At 38.7% G+C, this 20,357-nt stretch overlaps 1 protein-coding gene across 6 annotated transcripts in view; it reads left to right on the forward strand.

Annotated features, from left to right (window-relative positions):
• Window positions 1-13,232: 13,232 nt before the first annotated feature.
• LOC132839999 (protein shisa-6) overlaps window positions 13,233-20,357 on the forward strand; it is a 51,314-nt gene continuing 44,189 nt past the window's right edge. For 4 of the 6 annotated variants that reach the window (XM_060861271.1, XM_060861297.1, XM_060861287.1 and 1 more), the window contains exons 1-4: window positions 13,483-13,619; window positions 14,215-15,081; window positions 17,043-17,203; window positions 20,103-20,201. In XM_060861271.1, the coding sequence (XP_060717254.1) occupies window positions 14,537-15,081; window positions 17,043-17,203; window positions 20,103-20,201 (805 nt within the window). In that variant the 5' untranslated portion in view covers window positions 13,483-13,619; window positions 14,215-14,536. Of the gene's footprint in view, window positions 13,620-14,118; window positions 15,082-17,042; window positions 17,204-20,102; window positions 20,202-20,357 lie in introns of those variants that run through there. The other 2 variants (XM_060861315.1, XM_060861279.1) reach the window with 2 other exon arrangements.

Genomic DNA, 20,357 nt, shown 5'->3' on the forward strand with positions numbered 1-20,357 from the left:
GTGTGTGTGTGTATGTGTGTGTGTGTGTGTCTGTGTGTGTATGTGTGTGTATGTGTGTGCATGGAAAATCACCAATACTGTGACAGAGAGAGGACATTTGTGTCAGTGCTGTCTATTTTAAAAAACATAGAGGTATATGAAACAAAACTATTTATTAAATTTTTTTAATAATAAAAAAAGATGTATTAGATATATTTATTAAATCATAACTAAATTATAATAATTCTATTTATTTATTTATCTATTTTTATTATTAGTTTTTTTTATAGAAGTATATGAAATGGAGGCTTAGTGGTTAGCACGTTCGCCTCACACCTCCAGGGTTGGGGGTTCGATTCCCGCCTCCGCCTTGTGTGTGTGGAGTTTGCATGTTCTCCCCGTGCCTCGGGGGTTTCCTCCGGGTACTCCGGTTTCCTCCCCCGGTCCAAAGACATGCATGGTAGGTTGATTGGCATCTCTGGAAAATTGTCCGTAGTGTGTGATTGCGTGAGTGAATGAGTGTGTGTGTGTGTGCCCTGCGATGGGTTGGCACTCCGTCCAGGGTGTATCCTGCCTTGATGCCCGATGACGCCTGAGATAGGTACAGGCTCCCCGTGACCCGAGGTAGTTCGGATAAGCGGTAGAAAATGAATGAGATGAAATGGAAATAAATACTAAAACATACACAAGCAAAAGAAGGATTTTTCTGGATGATGGGTGTTATCCTGCTGTCCTTTCCTACAATTGTTTTCCTGTGTGCTAGGTGAAAATGTCGTTATTTAGAGTAAAACTATTAATAGTTTTAAATATTAATAATAAAAACAATTTGGAAAATGATGTATAAAATATATTTAGTAAATATATTTATTCCAGCATAAAACATTACTGGCTGGAATTTTTTTTTTTTTTTTTTTTTTTTTTTAAATATTACATTTGTTCAGGTAATTTTTAACTAACAAAGATGAAGTTAGGATGCTAGGTTGTTTTATTAAAATGTCACTTTGGTCTCTTTCATTTCTTATATAACGACACCTTTATTAAAAATGAAATCTTATTTTAAGAAGCATGTAAAAGTGTTTCTAAACATTTAGTTTAACACCATCAAAGGTCCAGGGATCCTTTAAATTCATGAAATATATACATTACTTTAATTACCAATAATTATTTTTCCTTATGAGAAACCTGTCAATAAAGAGAAATCACCAACCTTTTCTTCTGCCAAGACAGTAAAGAATGGCTTTCAATTTCAGGATTAGCTCCAACAGAAGCAGATGGTGGGATTTGGCAGACTTTGTTGGCTAATAAATTGCCTTTTGACTGATACGCCTATTTTCACATATTATTATCTGTGAAACACCATGACAAGAAACCTAGATGCGAGCAAAGGATGCCAAATTCTTCTTGCATGTATTTTTGTGCCATCTGTTTTGATTAATAGAGTTGGGGCTATTGGATTTGTACTGCACCTGTGAAATGATACTATAGCTCGTCCCCCTCCCTCAATATCATATGGTTCAATGTTTCCTAATAACTAAAAATATCCATTACATTTATCCTGCTTATAGAAAACAACCTGCCCCGGTGAACAGCTGCATAGCGGTGCTTTGTACACCTGAAGTATTTGACCTCATTGTTTACTGTAGTTCCTAACAGATAACTACAAATCTGTTAACTTTTTTTTTTTTAAAGTTGTAGAATAAAAAAAGCTGGATAGATAGTACAGAAAGACAAGCTGTCAGACTGAGCTTTCGATTAACAAAGGTGTAGCAATCAGCTAATGTGAGTTAAGAGTTTGGAGAGGCTTGTTAAAGGTGCTGTTCCTTTAACCATTACAGCTGTGATTGGAAGTGACAGTGGATTTGTCTAAGGATCATTTAGTGATCTGCTAGTCCACTAGAAATCTCCAATAATTGGACAATCGTAGAGTGTTCCTTTTTAATTGTTCACATCAGAGGACAAACTTTAAAAGAAGACAGAATGAAGTTCGGCTAGGTGTGCACCAAAGAACAACTTTGAAGTACTTTGAAGTAAAAAAAAAAAAGAGTGAAAAATATTAAAGTGAAATAATGATGTTCAAACAGTCATTCTATAATGAGTGCTGGTGGCTATAATTTAGTCTTCTTCTTCTTCTTCTTCTTCCTCTTTTAATTTCCCATGATTACCTTTAGCGATCAGCCTGTTTGCAATGGAGTGTGTAGTTTGTACTCTTGCATTAGTTTTGACTGTCTACTTTATTAGGAATACCTATACATCTAAGCATACAGTACATGCATTATGTAACATCCAGTATCAGCTAGTAATGTGGCAGAGGATTCATACGGGACATGAGTTTCATGTTCAGATCAAATACCAGCATGTGGAAGGGATGTGACTTGGTAAACTAGGTGGTTGATGATTAGAAAAATGTGTTTAGTTTTGGTTAGGCTGTGCTCATCGTAGCTTCAGATTCCTGTTCTATGCTGACGAGAGTGAAACAAATCCTTTGTTGCTGTAGCTCATCAGCTTTAAGCTTTGATCCTAGGATGCTTTTCTGTTCGCCACAATTGTAAACGGTGATTAATTGAGTTGCTGTAGGCTTCCTGTCAGTCTGAACCAGTCTGATCATTCTCCTCTGACATCTCTTATCAACACAGCATTTCTGCCCAAATATCTGACAATGGATTTATTTTTTTTTGCTTAGTTTTTCACACCAGTCTGTGTAAATTCTACAAACTGTTATGTGCGAAAACAATAGGAGATCAACAGTTTCTGAAATACTCAGTCCAGCCAGTCTGGCACCGACCTTCATGCAATGGTCAGTGAGTTCATGTGGAGTTTCTTAAATGTTATTAATGCTTAAACACTATTATTGCCATAGACCAGATAAAACAAAACTGATATGGAATAGCAATTAAATAAAGAACTCTAAATCTTTATGGAACTTATTAACTGGTTGCTTTCAGAAGGGACTCTAAATGAGAGCTTCATTATTAAAGGAAGCCAATAGATAAAAGACTCTTAGGCAGTTCTCGAATTATTAAGATGCGGTGTGTTACAAGTACCTAATTAGAGTGATAAGGATTTTGTCTTTTCCCCTATCACATTAGGATTAGTTTGTTCCAGTAAAATAATGCAATTTCTCTCAAATTTTAAGTGGTTATGCCTTGGTTAGATATTCACCATTTACAATCTCATAGTATATACAGTACATAATACAGTACTGTTTAAAAGTCCTATACACTATACTGTGCACCTTATCTTTTTTTCTCTCTTTTTTTTTTAAACATTATGTCTTAGATATTTATTTCCTGAATGCATTCCAGGACCAGTAAAAAAAAAAAATAAAAAAATTCCCAAACAATTTAAATAAAAATGTCTGTATGTCAGTAAGGAATGTAAAGCAGAAGCATTTGCAACAGTTAGAGTCTCCAGAAGAACCACAGCTGATATAACAACAAGCTGAACTGCTGATCTGGATGTTACACACAGAATGGTGCAAAAAGAAAAAAAAAAGAAAAAAGTGTGTGAAGGGTGTGCAGGCTGAAACACCTTGGTGATGAGAGAGATCAGATCAGAGGAGAATGACCAGACAAAAGTCTATGATAACTCAAATCACTTTTTGCAATTGTGGTGAGCAGAAACACATCTCAGTATAAATAGCACATCAAATCTTACTGAAGCATTCGTGCCCTCACAACCTGAATGTGTAAGAGCTTCTTTCCTCAAGCCATCAGACTCCTCAACACCCAGAACTGACACACACATTCAATAAACGTACAGAGTCTATGTTTACAACACCACTAATATACACACTGTTTACATGCTTTTTTTGCACTGTCACTTTAATGCTACTTTAATGCTGCGACCAACTGTTGTTATGATATGCACAGATATGTTTACAAATCCCTTTTCCTTGCACTATCCATACAGCACTATTACATACTGATCAGTATACTGATTATCATATCTTATGGTCTGTCTGCTGTCGCCTGTCTTGCACTGCTTGCACACTATGCACTTTGTGTCTAGGACAACTTACTTTTTTAGTCCTTAGATCTGTGTTTTTATGTAACGCTATGGTCCTGGAGGAACATTGTTTCATTTCAGTATGTACTGCATCATATATGGTTAAAATGACAATAAAAGCATCTTGCATAGACTTGATCTTGAGTTGGATGAGCTACAACAGAAGAAAACTACATCAGGTTCCACTCCTCTCAGCCATGTACAAGAATCCGAGGCTATCATGGGCACAGACTCAACAGAACTGGACAGTTGACAATTGGAAAAAGACCAGGTGATTTTTTTTCTCATCTTCAACTCTCTGGTATCGATGAGCCTGTGTCCATGATAGCCTCTCATTCCTGTTCTTGGCTACAGGACTGAAACCCAGTGTGGCCTTCTACTCTTGTAGCTCATCCACCTCAATGTTTAATGTTTTGTGCATGCCGAGATACTTTTCTGCTCACCGCAAAAGATTATATGAGTTATTCTAGCCTTCTTGGCAGCTTGAACCAAATCTGAACATATTTCTCTGACCTGTCTTATCAACAAGGTGTTTCCACCCACAGAACTGCCTCTCACTTAAATCTGTGTAATCTCCAGAGAAATTCTGCTGTGTGTGAAAATCCCAGAAGCTCATCGGTTTCTGAAATTCTCAAACTAGCGATCAGGTGGCAACACCAACAACCATGCCATGTTTAAGGGGAAAATGAACTTGAAGCTCTTGATGTGTATCTGCATGATTTTATGCATTGTGCTGCTGCCAAATTGGTTGATTAGATAACTGATATTCAAAAATATATTGTATAAACATTATATACTGTACACAAGACACTGCTTAAGTTATATTCAACCTGTTACAAGACCTATGCAACAAAGTGCTTACTGAACTCACTGAGAGCTGAAACAGCACTAACCACAACGAAAAAAGATTAAGACACACAAACATCAAGGGTGTGTGTTGGGTCTTTGATGTGCACCTCTTTCTTTGACTCTTTAGTGTGTTCTGTGGGCATTCGTTCTATTGACAGAACAAAGGAAAGAACATGACAAGTCTCTGCGGTTCTTAATCTGCATGTGCTGCGATGTGCAGTTCTGCTCTCACTTCTTCCTCAGAGAGCCTGTTTCAGACTGTTCCTTACAGCCCCGATGCTGACGGCATTTCAGAACTTCTCAAGCTTCTTTACTGAGTTTGCATGGCAGATGAAGCACTGTTTCTGCAGTCATGTTAAAAGCAGAGATGAGATCATTTATCTTCAGACCTCCAGCCATCCCACAGTAGTATTTAATAGTGGTTGTGCTCAGATGCATTGCAGCATCTATATCATATCTGCCAGGGTTGTGACAGCTTTACGGTAAGAGTCAGGTGGTCTGTAATAATCTTTGCATAAATGATGGCTCTCTTACGTCATTTTAATGGCTGTTGTCCAGGGTGGAAGTGGTGGCCACGTTTTTTGTCAACATGCACAGAAGGTCAAATACTGGTTACCCATCTCGTGAGTATTGTGTTTTTGTGGCTCAAGCTGTGAGAAGTAAATGAAAAGAGGTCAATCTTTGTGCTCACTGACTGTTAAATCTGCAACAACGGAGCTGTAGAGCTGATAGAACACAAGCAGCCATGCTGTTAAAAGTTAATTGACAAGCAAGATGATTATCTAAAAATCTAAATGCTAAATCTATTACAAAATTTACAAGCTCATTTTGTTAGGTCACATTACATAGGTGATATTTTTAGGTTGCTCGTAATCCTATAAGTTACATAATTGCCCCTTATTTGTTATTACTTAGTAAACACTTTAGAAGGGAAATCATTTATAATCAAACACCAGATTATAAAACACCTCTCATATTTTCATCTCAGTGAGTTCTTAATTGCCCCGTCTTATCGTTAGGGATAAATTTATACATTTTAAAATATATATTAGAAATTTATATATTTCTGAAAAGATGCTGCTTTTGTGAAAATGTAACAATATTTTTATTATTATAATTATAATAATTATTATTTTTATTATTACATAGAATTCTGAGTTTGGAGATATTTGACAGATATGGCAAAGAGACATGGAATGAAACATGGCACCGGGAGATGAGAAAGAACCAAAGCATGTCTCATTTGGCAAATGAATGATTTAACATTCCAGCTCATGCATTTCTGCTTTTGACAAGAAACAAGGCCAGTAGGATAAAACAGAGGTATATGTATGAAACAGGGTTTTTCAATTTCCCCTACCCTCAGGAACGTCCTGCAGAGAAGCCAGAATGTAGTTCTTGTGGCAGCTGTGACCCACTTAATGCATTCATCCCACAAACAACGTCAGGAGTAAGCAAAACAGAAGCAGCTGTAATAGTATTCCTCTGGGAAGCTCAGGCGTGGATCACATAAGCTGCTAGCAGTTTCCAATAACTCTTTTACTTCCGCATGCAGCAATCACACAGATGACAGGAGGCTGCAGAGGTGTCAGATGTATGTGATGGCAAAGTGGGCTTCTCTTCAAGAGGCCAAGCGGTGCAGTTCTGCTGCAAATTAATCAATGCAAGGCTTGCTTTGACATCAGACGTAGGGGATCGAGGGAAAAAAATTAAACGATTTTGTCCCACATGATAACTCAGAATATAATTAATGCATTATCACTGCATTCATTTATTACAGCCAAAAAGTAGAAAGAGGAAAACAAAGAATATGTTTGTGTGTATAACTGTGGAATTCTGGAGCTGCAATCACCAGTCACATCTTTAGTCTACCTTATGTAATTTCACCTGTCGCCTGTCTGGATGTATGAATAATCACCAAGCATCATCAACTGAAAGATGTAAACACTGAAATGTAACACTGGTGACTAAATGAAATAAATGACTTACACGAAACTTGGAATTACCCTTACTGTCTTTTAAAAAATGTAGTCTTGTGTACATTACTAATAGATTGCATTAATATACTTGATCGCTTGAATCTGATTTGCCAGGAAGTGTTTTAATTTTCTATAAACACAACTTAACTCTAGTCCCTGTTTATAATTTGTTAATAGAGTGATATTGCTACCATAGCAAAAACTAATTCATACAGACTTTAATGCAGAAACTAAAAAAAATGCGTAATTTTCAAATTAGTGAAATTTGTGTGAAGATTTACTTAGCATTTTTGGAAGGAGTCACCAATGTCAATATGAGACAAAGCTTTAATCCTAAAGTTTTTGACATGACAAAGTTTCTCAGCAATATGACAAGCATCATGAAAGAAAAACGGAGCTGAGATAATGGTAATAATGATAATGCTTTAATGTAATTGTTAATTAAGTCTTAATAAAGTGATCGGTTAAGTAAATACATTCCACAATGTTAAATCTACACAATATGACCCAAAGTATGTGGGTACCTGAAAAGCATCCATATAAGTGCTTGCTAAATATCCCATTCCGGTTTTATTCCCCCTTTACTGTTATAATAACCTCCACTCTTTCCACTAGAGTGTAGCTGTGAGGATTTGTTCTCATTCAGCCACAAGAGCATTAGTGAGAACATCAAGAATTGATGTTGAGGAAAAAAGGCCTGGGGCGAGTTCAGATTCATCCAGAAGGTGTTCAATGGGGATGAGGTCAGAGTTCTGAGCAAGCCAACCTTGATAACCGTGTCTTCATGGAGCTCACTTTTGTGCACAGGGGTATTGTGATGCTGGAACTGGTTTGGGACTCTTAGCTACAGTGAAAGGAAATTATAAATCTACATTAATGTACAAAGGCATCCTATAAAGACCTTTATATTGTTGTGGTGTTCAAGGATCCACATACTTTTGACCCTATAGTGTAACTTTAAACAGACAAGTACTGTACTTTAAATATTAGTCAATCACTAGGAAATTGATATAATTGGCATAAGAAGAATAAACGTTTTTAAGACATTCAAAGAGGAGGTACCGGTTAGATGTGGCCTCCTAATCAATACCCAATTGTCAGACTGTATATGACTGTAGAAAGGATATTATTCATAATAACATTCTCCAGTGTTTATAACAGTTTATAATCACACCCTTCATTGTCACCCAAATGAGAACATGGTTTCCTTGAGTCTGGTTCTTCTCAAGGTTTCTTCCTCTTCCATCTAAGGGAGTATTTTCCCTGTCACAGTCACCTCAGGATTGTTCAGTGGGGATAAATACAAATTTAACTCTAATATTAATCTTGAACTTTTGTATAATATTAAACTTTTTTGTACTATATTTCTTATTAAAGCTGCTTTAAGACAATGTCCATTGTTAAAAGCTCCAAATTTGAACTGACTCAAATTGTTAAGGAAATTGTGGCTTAATGGTCACTCATTTCTCCTATAACCCATATAACATCGTTTCCCATCAGGCTATATTCCATCCTTCCTTCCTTCCTTCCTTCCTTCCTTCCTTCCTTCCTTAATATACTTAGTAAACATTACAGTGAAAGATACAATGAAACTATTTTGAGTCTTTGAGAGTGTTTAGGAAATTCTGAGTTCACCACTTAATGGGAATGCTAATTTATTCCACAAGTTCACCAAGCTAAATGCACACAGCTGCGGCTAAGTTGCCTTGACAACACCTGCGACAGATCTTAAGGAGATTTTACACTGATGTGTCCACGTTGTTCCATTAGCATGCGTGTTTCAGTCTTAGCCTGTTATAAATGTGTATAGATTATGTATCATGATTGGCTGTGTATGCACAGCAGCATGTGGCGTGGATCATTCCATTTGTGCATTCGGTACGCACAGATGAGCTTTCATCTCACAATACATCTTGTGCTCACAAACCTGTGAAGTGCCAAAGGAAACACAACAGGCTGTGCATGTCAAAATCATGGTTAATTCCTGCACTTTTTCCCTGCTGAGATGGAAGAAAGTATGTAATGGATGCTGGCTCTCTCATACACTGGCGGAATATGAATTCTGATTAACACCAGCAGATATTCATACACTCTATCTTTTTCCACTAATATATTAGCACTAAACAAACTAGGAAACGCCTGCTAGGTTCAGAAATGATGAGTTTAAAACAATTTCTTTAACAATAGCTTTTCAAATTTGTACTTTAAATAGCAATATTTATTATAAATTCCCGCCACTCTAGACTGATGTGTTCATTCATTCAGAAGGATTAGACTACAAAGCTACACGTATTATACAAACTTTCCACTACACAAAATATGAAAATGTCAAGGACAAGGGAATATTAGCTCTGTAATAGAGTACAAGCTGCTGAAACCTAGTCAGAGTTATCAAAGGCTTTAAAATATATGACTGCATCATTAATTCAAGGCATTTGTTGTAAAAACACAAACTTTCCAGTTTGAACTTAATAATAATTCCAGTCGAACCCTTACAGGCAAAATAATGAGCACATTTCTAAATGAAAAATAAAGACAACAATCAGAGTGTGATTTAAAAAGTAATGTTTTTTCTTTATACACCAAAGATATACACCAATCAGTTATAAGATTAAATCTACTGACAGGTGAAGTAAATAACGTTACCTTGTTAAAATGGCATCTATCAAGGAGTGTGATTTTATTTTAATCATAAAGGGAACAGTCAGTTCCTAAAATTGATGTGATGCAAACAGGAATAATGGGCAAGATTAAGGATCTGAGCGACTTTGACAAGCTCCAGATTGTGATGTCTTAAACGACTGTTTAACATGAAAAGGAGTTCAAGGTGTTGACAAATTCCCAAGACCTCGATCTGATCAATAATCTGAGGATGTGCTGGACAAACATGTCTGATTCATGGAGGCCCCACCGCACACCATCAGAGGCCTTGTGTAATCCATGCCGCGAACATTCAGAGCTGTTCTGGTGGCAAAACAGACCTACACAACTGTGTAGAGTAGTAAAGTAGCCATAGGAAAAACTCTATTATTATCTAGATTAAGTGAGATCAAAATGGTTCACTAATGGACAACCAAAGGGATCTGTGATTAACCAGTACTCCCTCGGTCAGCCTACTCATGAGTTTATTCGTGTGTGGATTTACACAGTAAACACATATAGATGGTGTTTGTTTCCTTGTATGCAACACAGTAAACCTGCATGTTCACTTAAAAGCTTGTGCATTGTGCCTTTATTCCTTCCAGCAGATGAGTTATATTCAGAATTCATGACCCAGCTCTTTCTTCACAGAGACCCCACACACATGCTGATACACAAGGGGACAGTGTGTTTAAAAGCAGTGTTGCTGCCAAGAGCTGATCAAAAAAAATAAAAAAGTAAAGGTTGAGAGACATGCAGAAAATCTCACAGCTTTGTTGCTTTTGATTGTGCTGTAAATGGCAAAAGCTTCAGTTTCATAAAGATCACTGTGAACCTGTTTATGGTGTGAATACAACCACTACAGTAGATTCAAATAGGCATAGTATTTTTATACATAGTGAGTGTGATTACATCCAACATGACATTGACTGTAGTACACTGCTAGTGTTTATTGTGTAATTGCATATACTGAGTATAAGAACAAGCCAGTTTAAACTGGATTACTAAGGCATGTATTCTCCTGATCAGAATTACTTTCTAACCCAAGGCTGAGACAATCATAATATTAATAATAATAATAATGTAGTACAACACCTCTACAGAATAATGGAGTGATAATGCCATCACTGTTACTTAAGGTTTGGTTGAGTTCATCAATAAACACACAATCAGCTCCTTAACACTGTAATTACTGCAAATACAAACGAACTGCTAATGGAATTCATATTCGGGATTAAAGAAAGGAGCAAAGGCATTAGGGGTCTGATTAGATGGTGAGGATTAACCTTTATGATGTGGCCACACACTTGGATGAGTTTTGAAGACTGCAGTGTGTTCTTGTGAACGTTTATTTGAGACACTTTCTCATGCTGTTTGCTTTATGTTGTTGTCCGATATTCTCTGACGACTCTAAGCAGGTAAGCACGCATGCTGTGATCCAAGGAAATAAAAGTACAGAGAGAGAATCAGTATTTCTTGACGTCTGTAAACAATATCATGGTTGCTAGAAAGAACTAGCAACATTTGAATTACTCTTAAGGTGTTGCCTGTTTTGCAGAAGTCTTCATTTTAAAGTAAATTTAGACCTGGTAAAGGCATTCAGTCTAGAACAGCGGTATATTGATATAAAGGCTCAAATTGTAAGTGGGATGCAGACTCTTTACCAGAATACTGCAGACTTTAATCTTCCTCTGGACACCGCCTCTGTTCTCCAGAGCGAGTCAGAACTCTTGACTTGCTTTAAGGACACTGCAAAACTGCACCCCTCCCTTTTCTCTCACAAAAGCACGGCCGCTTCGAATACAAAATGGGGCTCCTTACTGTGTTCCTGCTAGTGAATGAAAATGAGACGAATGTGATGAGAAAATGTGGGTGGTGGAACTTAAAGCATTTCATAAAATATAAGCACCTTGTACAATCTGCTTATTTTTTTCTGTACGCATACCATATTTCGAATTGTGACCGCACTAGTCCTCGAATGTATGCGCTTTCTCCGAGCCCGATATATCATTTTAAAGTCCGAAAGAAAACTTCACACAAAGAGTATTTAAATTTTTCATTACAGTAAGTATGGATGGCATAAAAAATGGTAGCTTAGCAACTGCTCCAGGCTTTATAATCAGAGGATTGTGTAGGCTGTTCATTCAGAGATGCTCAAAGCCTACACGCATCAATATTTCAAATTATTTACTCTTGGCTCATTATGTAATAGCACCTGATTTTTGCATTTCATCTTTTTTTATGCATACACTTTATACTCTTGAACCTTAACATTAATTGCCAGCTGCTGTATTGCTTCATGTAAAGAGAATACTTAACTCAGCTTAGCATTAAAACACTCCTATGTTAGAGATTACTATTAAATTAAAACATAGGCTTAATAAGCAGACTAAACCAGTCGAAGTGTTATTTAGCAGCAACACTTTCATAACACACTCTGGTGGGGAAACAGCACCACAGTGTACAGTACCTTTCAGGAAACAAACTCTTGTTCCTGACATATTTCACACAAGGGTATGTCTTTTGTACTTGATTGTGCATGATTGTTTAAAATATAAATGTACTTTCGAGGTGACTTTCAATACTGTAGATACTTGTACTGTTTATCTGACAACATCCTGAGACTTTTTGGAAAGGAAGACTGTCATTAAATAAATCTGTGTTTGGCACATAGAAGTGAGGCTGAAAATTAACACTCATCAGCCTTTGCCAAAAGGAAATCTCTCATGTCAAGGTACAGTAGATCTTCCCCTTTTAATTAATTTTTCATTTTCACAACATCTGGGCCTGGTTCTCTGTAGGCTAATGCAACAGCATGCCTCATCATCTCGCAAGATTAAAGGTAGCAGTTAAACAATAAAATGAGCGCTTTATGTTTTATGAAGTGTGCAATATGTGTGTTAGAAAGAGCGATGTGTAGCCTATGGAGCTTTTTGTACTGCAATGAACTATATAGGCTCTGAGCAGAGGCTGCAGATGGAGCAGGCATGGCTGGAGCATGTGCTAACTTCACCAGCACACAGCTTCAAACTCAGACATCCTGTCAGCCAAAGCCTTCTCCATCAGCGCAGTAAGAGTGACTGCCTCTGACAGCTGAGCATCTTTACCTGCCAAACGTCTGCAGGCATGGAAAATCAATGAAATGGGTGGAGATAAAAGAGAAGAAACAAAGAGCAGGGATATATAGAAAGAAAATAGCAGCAAATCAAGATGAGAAAGTAAAAGAGACATGGAGAGAAATTACAGAAGAAAAGATAAAAAGAAGAGAAAGCAAACGATAAATGAGAGAGAGTGTAGAAGATAAAAAGGACAAAGAGAGAGTGGGAAAGATTGAGGAAAGAGAAAGATTGAGGGGGGAATGACAGACAGGAAGATAAGTAAGAAAGGTGGGGCACAGGAGAAGAAGAAGAAGAAGAAGAAGAAGAAGAAGAAGAAGAAGAAGAGAGTGGACAGGATAGCAGAGATGGGGGAATGAGAGCGATAAAGACAGGGAAGGTGAAAAAGTGGCAGACATGAAGAATGAGAGATGGAAAGATAAGAGAGGGGAAGAGAGTCAGACAGAAAGAAAGAAAGAAAGAAAGAAAGAAAGAAAGAAAGAAAGAAAGAAAGAAAGAAAGACGGAATGATGAGAGAGAGGCAGAGAGAGAGAGACAGGGAGACAGAGAGTGAGGTTGGGAGTGACAGAAAGAGCGAGAGAGCGAGGGGGGGAAAGGGGAGAGAGAGAGAGAGAGAGAGAGAGAGAGAGAGAGAGAGAGAGAGAGAGAGAGAGAGAGAGAGAGAGAGGGAGAGAGAGAGAAAGAGAGAGAGAGGGAGTGACAGGGAGAGAGACAGAGAGGCAGAAGGAGAGGGGGTGAGGAGAAATAGACTAACGCTGCATTTGTTTAAACAATGGATTAACTAATGTCATTACGCGTCTGTGAATATTTTCATGGCGCAAATGAAAAGTAAGTTAGCGCGCAGAAACTGTAAAGGATGGGCGACACGGTCTGCACTGAGCCTGACATGTTTGCGCGAGAGCAGCGGCAGCAACAGCGCTCGGAGCCGTGACGTCAGCAGCGCTCTTAATGATGCAAGGCAGAAGGGCGCGAGGCTGCTGACACCCAGCTCACTCAGCGCTCCGCCAGCGGCCGCGCACCCAGCAAGCACCGCGCCACGCGCCACGCGCAGGTAAGTTCCGCTCTCCATTCACGTTCGGACACCAGTATTTAAGTTCATTAAAAATAAAGTCATAAAAATGTAAACACTGAAAAATAAAAAAAGGGGAAAAAAGGGAAACACTGACTACGTCCCAGACCGCATCGTGCTGTACTACATAGTGCTTAAAATGGACAAGAACCTTCTACAAGTGGACTAGAAATTTCATCTACAGTTAAAATGCGGTTTGGAACCGAGCCAGTGTTTTATTGATTAACAACGTAACCCATGCACGCACGTGCGCTCCAGAACAGTCTGTTCACTGTATTACAAATAGTAACGAATTCCGAACTGATTCCGAGAACAAAGTACGTGTTTTATGTTACATCTTTTATGACGATTAGTTGTCGTGAAATGTCTTGTTCTGGAATGCATTAATATTATAGTGTTCACAATGTAGCTATGGCACTAGTGCAAGCTTGTGCGCAAAGGAACGGAATGGAATGCGTTAAAGCGCACCTTCAAAAGTGTTTCTCCTGCTTGATCCTTCCCCTTATTAACATTTAATACCATGTCTAGTTTCATTGACGGGCAAATAACAGTCAAGTGCGTGTGTGCTTCTTGTCAGAGCAAGATGAAAAGCAGGAGGTAAAGCTCGCTGGCTCAGAGCCTTCACTCAGGGCGCACAGTGGAAACGCAGGACGAGCGATGTGTTCATCTCCCTGACTGGCCAATCTCCTTCCTGTCTGTGCATCAAAAGCATGCGATTCTAGTTCTACTGATGGCGCTGTCCACGTAGCCTGTAATGTTCTTAGGAGTCTCTTAGCAGAGATGCAGAGAAACGGAGAACACTGGAACTTTAGGACCGTGTAGGACACAAGAAAACAAATCATCGGCAGGGAAAAAAGGTGAAATAAAAGTTAAAAGAAAAAAGGAGGTTAGAACAAGCCATGGGCCATCCTGCTCCTTGGGCCATCCTGCTCCTTTTGATTTATCTGGACCCATTGAGTGTGCTCTGCACGTCAACAGCAAAGCGCACGAAAGTGGCACAGCGACGGACCGCCAAACACAAGGAGCTGAACGGCACCGCGATCTCCCAAGCGCCCGCGCCGGCGCCCGTTCCTGCTGCGGGGCAGAATCACGACACGTGCCTGGGGTACTACGACGTGAGCGGCCAATTCGACCGCGAATTCGAGTGCAACAACACGGACCATCGCTACTGCTGCGGCTCCTGTTACCTTCGCTTCTGCTGCCAGTTCCGTGGAAACCGACTGGAACAGCGCACGTGCAGGAACTACAACAAGCCAGACTGGGTTAAAACCGCTGCACCGTCACCTGCACCGACCAGCGAGCCGTACGACCCGAGCGCCGACCAGACCAACACTGCAGTTTACATCACGTGTGGCGTCATAGCCTTCGTCATCGCGCTCGGAGTGTCGGCTAAGGTCGCCTACGACAAGGCCACGAGGCCGCCTCAGGAAATGAATATACACAGGTGAGAGTAGGGACCAAGCACACAACAGCATACTGCTCTAAGGAATAGTATGTACAAAATAAGAGCTACATCATTTACACTGAGTGACGTGCTGTTTTCACACAATATGTGGTACAGCAACACTTTTTTTTATTTTATTTTATTTTTTAATTTTTTTTATTAAAAATTACTTGTGTTAAATCATTTGAGATAGCATCAGCATTTATTTTCGACAAAATATATTTTTTTCTCCAAAACTGTAGTCACTGTAGTCACACAATCTCCCACACAAGTCACCACAAGTGTCAAGGCAAATAGAAGCATCAAAATAAAAGTAAACAGAGACGCTTTCATAATATTTGTGATCTTTAATAGCAACCAGAGCTGAAATAATTGTCAATCTAGATACTTGCTGAAAACTATTCAAAGTGTTACTGAAGTATGTAATTCTGTATGAAACTCCACATAAACATATAGATATCTACAGCCTAATTTGTAGCCCTCGCTGATTTCTATGTCTCCAAAGCCAGTGAATAGGGTTTTATCATCACTAAGCACTGACTAAAGCAAATATTCCCCCTGAAAACTTCTGGTTTCGTAGATAGGATGTTTGTGAGGAAATAGTAACCTGTGCAGTCCTCCTCTTTTTTCGCATCACTGCCTGCACACAATATTAGATGTGTTATGAGTTGGTCGTGACCAGATTTCCAAGCAGAGCTGAATATTCGTAGTTGTGATGCTCTGTGGTCATTATTTCTAGCCAAACACCCCCCTGCATACGGTCAAGAGAGAAGCTTTCCAGCTCATTAACTATACTTCAATTTTACTTTCCATTTGAAGTGTTCAATAAAAGCTGATTTTATAATGATGTCCCCCTGACTGGGGGGACATCATAAAGCCTCACAACTCATTTATGAAGGACAAGATGATCTCTAGTTCTCATTTCACTATCACATTATTCTTCATGACAAGGACTATTTCATGTCTTGGTAATAAGCAAATGAGGGCAAAAAGCTGATTGGCTATTTTCCCTCAGCATCACCTCTTCCCTCTGTCGTGTATCCATGGCTCTGTGACACAGCAGCAGGGTTAGAGGCAAGGCACAAGTGATGAAAATGTGTCCACCGGTGAGCTCAATAAATCCAGTGTGGTATATAAATGGATATGTCATTTTTATTATTGAATATTTCTCAACTTATCATTTTGCTGCTCAGCATGGATCAATATTGCTGAGTTTTATAGGTTTAAAGATTCGCTAGTGTTGCCTATTCACTCTGTGCTTATAAGTCTCTGACTCCTAACAACATATTAACACCTTTTTTAATTCAAATGTTACTGTGCACCATACCGTACGCATTACATCGCACCTTATTCCGTTTCAATATATGTTAAGAAAACACCCCCAGATAAAGATTTGTATTACAATTAAACACTGACTAATTTAAATGATCACATGTTCATGCAGGAAAGTACAACAACAGTTTCAATCTTTTTAGAGATAAAATGATAACAGTGTTGAAGGAGGATTTAATAGTCGTGGTGCATGTAAAATGTGGCTTTTTGTGTAAATATTTCAAATCTTCAGAGCAAACAAATAAACACGCAGAATAATAATGTAATTGGAAAGTGTGGTGCTGACATTTCCATTATGCTAATGAGACGTAGGGGGGAGCAAATGGCAAAGAGATTGGGCCTCTGGGTATTAAAAATAAACATAAATAACACGACATCCATAATCTGGAACGATTCTAAAATGCAAACATTACCTATAGATGCTGATATGCTGAAATGCTATTTTTAATGATAATGTAATGAAAGCTATGCAACCACATACGGTAAGTTTGTTTAACCACATCACATTCCATTATACTTGTATGTTATATGTTTTATTCGCTGGATTGTTGCACTGTGTCAAACAGCATGAGCAGAGGAATTGTAAATCATTCATATTTACACTGTATCTATGTGATCGTTTCCTGCAGAGCTCTAGCAGATATATTGAGGCAGCAAGGACCCATTCCCATATCCCAGTATGACTGTGAAAACTTTGCGGCAATGAACAGCTCATCCAAAGACGACACTCCACAGCGGACAGGCTCCAAAAACCACTACACCCCTGTTCACACATCCAAATCCAATCATGGTGAGATTCTGGACAGCGCTCTTTTGCATTTCGCTTTCATTTCACTTTCTGCTTTGAAATAAATTGGGATAAGCATAATATAGAGAAATGTTGTAGTGTGATGACTTTGTAATTTCCTGAAAAGATATTTAATAAATAAAATGAAATGTATTAAAAAGCTAAACCAGGATTCCGAGCTATATTCAAAGCTGCATTGTATTTATTCAAATTGATGCAATTTCAGTCTAGGCTTGTCTGTCTCATGCTCAGCCAGGTTGTGTTAGACTGCTGTGTTAAGCATATATCATAGGGCTCATCGCTGGATTTTATGGGTTTCACTGTTGTCGAGGTGCCAGACATCACTCAAACAGTGGATAACAGTGGATAATGTCACTCAAACTATGGATAATTCACGCTGAAGCCAAAGCAGCTGAAAATAAGCTAACATGTGCTTGTGCTTTACTTATACACTGCAGATTAATCTGGCATGCTAACCCTCACTCATCAGCTAATTTTCCCATGCCAAATTCAGGCAAATGCATAAACAGTTGTGCAGTTATGAGCCAGCTATCATTTTGATATGGCTTCGAACTGTATGTTGTCATCAACAACTCTATTTACTTCACAGAATGTGATTATTTAGGAAGGGATATTTATCTATTCTGTTATTTTAGCTGTTTATCAAATTTTAGGTAAATCGATATTGTACCTTATTGATCATGGTAATCATAATATTTATTTATTTATTTATTCATTTATTAATGTCTGGCTTAGTGTATAACCAAGTCCATAACGTGAGTGTGTGTAATTTACGTTCTAGCTTTTATGAGGCTTCTCCATTGTAATTGAATGTTGCTGTGGTCCTGATTCCATATTTAGTCATATAATATAGAAGGTGGAATATAATATAGACGTCTTGGGTGGGGACTGAAATCCTTACAGTCTCACAGTACACCATCCTACACTCTCCATGAAGCTCGGTCACAGCTGTTTTGTATCCTCTGATCTCTCTTCGGTGGTGTGAATGACTGAATGTTTTGTGTGTTATGCTGAGCTTGGTTGTCTCTATTGACCTTGTATTATCGGCCTGGCACCAGAGGTCAGTTATGACCGATACTCACAGAGGGGGCTCGCACTAGAGACTCTGTCCGACAGTAGATTTACTGGAAGACTCCAGGGAATTGTGGGTGGGTTCTATATAAATTGGAGTCCTGTGCACTGACAGAGTGAGTACAGTATGCATAATGATATGTCCTGACCCAAGAACTACAGTACATAGTAGTCTCAGTCCTCCTGATTTCTAAGAATGCATACTAAATTGTTTCTTTCTATGATGATTTGCATTATTATCAGTGCTTTATTTGTATGTCCTTCATCATCTTTTAGATCTGTGATTGAAAATTTGTCCTTGCTACAGGGATAATTAGATCAATTAATATACATTAATTACTAGATTAAAAAATTAATTGACAAAGCAGAATGGAGCATTAATATGACCTCTTAAAATGACTAAAAACAATTTTTTCGTATTGCCGTAGGTCAGTATATCAACGAGATCCGTCTCTCCGTGTACATGTCTGCTTTTCTCTTATACTATAAGAGAGGAAGGAAATTCCCATTACTTGTTTAACAATGATTTAATTTATTCAACATGTGGATTGCTACTAGGTACTTTCAGAATTGTATCATCTCTCTCTCTCTCTCTCTCTCTCTCTCTCTCTCTCTCTCTCTCTCTCTCTTATATCACGGCCTTTATACTTGTTCTCCCGCAATTAAAATTAAAATTGCTCAGGCCATGATCTCTTACAGTAGTAATAAGTGAGATTTTCCCCTGAGGGTCTGAAAACTCTTACACACATCCAGAGATGAGGATATTAACACCTTCTGTATCAGTCCGTTTCTGCTCCAGGACACACCTGAGGCAAAGTGTTGCATCAAACGCACACTTCCACTGACAGTAGCTAGAAGGTGTTGTCATTTAAAAGTTTTCGTGACATGACTGAAAGCTGAACTTGATTTCACAAGACCCCAGGGAGATTAATAGAACAGTTAGTTATATTTATCCAGTTGCATAGTGGAGCTTTATAATGAAGGCTTAGCTGGATCACTTGGTTGCTCCTGTCAGCTACCTCTGTGATGCTCTAAAGGCCCAGTGTCTGGTTGATTTGGTGGCTTTGTTCAATTTGAACCACCCTGTCACACACTCAGTTATTTGATTCATATGATGTGTCAGAGCTCGCCCGTACCGGGACAAGGCAGTTGTGCTGGATTTGTTTGCTGGGTTTGTCCAAGCATTACTCGTGATCAAAACTTCACTGAAAACTGAAAACAGTGAAGCTACTGAATAGAGCTTCTGTAAACAACCTATTACCAGACCGGTCCATTTTTCATGTGCCAGTTCTGCCTTGCTCCATTTCACGCATCCTTTCCAGCTTCTTAAAAGCATTAATATGATTTTTACAATTCTGAGCAGACCATAGAATTAATAACAGTCTAATATCTATTGTGTCCCCAATTCCGTGATGTAATTGAATACTTTCATGGATGTTTCCCATTCTTATTTCGCCAGCCACTGTGTCATGTAATTGCCTTCGGATTATATCTGATATCTGATGGGTTTAAGCTTCGACGTGGCATCCAAGGTTATCATCAGAATATCAGATACTGTATTATACTTCGTACTGCACTGGTAATTATAATGTCAAGTGCAGAACTACCACCTCAGGATGCATGCAGGATTCTGATAGTCACCCAACCTGCACAAGCAAGGTGACTTCATGTCTGAATTATGGAAAGTTGTAACTCTGGGTGCCGAGGGAATTTTGCTGTTTATGGCATTCAGCTTCTGTTTAGCCTGAAAGTAGAATCACCTAAAAGCGTAGATGCTGCTTGGGCCTCACAGTCAACTCACTCATTTCAGGTGGACACTATTCGAAGGAGAGCGGCCGTGGCGGAGGACATGACCTTCACAACTTCATCTCGTCTGGCTTTGTGACTCTGGGGAGAGGCCATGGAAAAGGTAATGCTGTGCTTTCTTGTACAGAATGGGCATTCTCTAACTATATTAGACTCCCTGCAATATATTATGATGGATATTTGGGCTTTTGAAAGCTTACTGGAGTGTAGTGCACTCAAGTTCATTAACAGAGAAGTGCTGTTAGCGTGATCAAGCCTA

Source organism: Tachysurus vachellii, chromosome 2 (assembly GCF_030014155.1).
Source record: "Tachysurus vachellii isolate PV-2020 chromosome 2, HZAU_Pvac_v1, whole genome shotgun sequence".
Taxonomy (NCBI): Eukaryota; Metazoa; Chordata; class Actinopteri; order Siluriformes; family Bagridae; genus Tachysurus; species Tachysurus vachellii.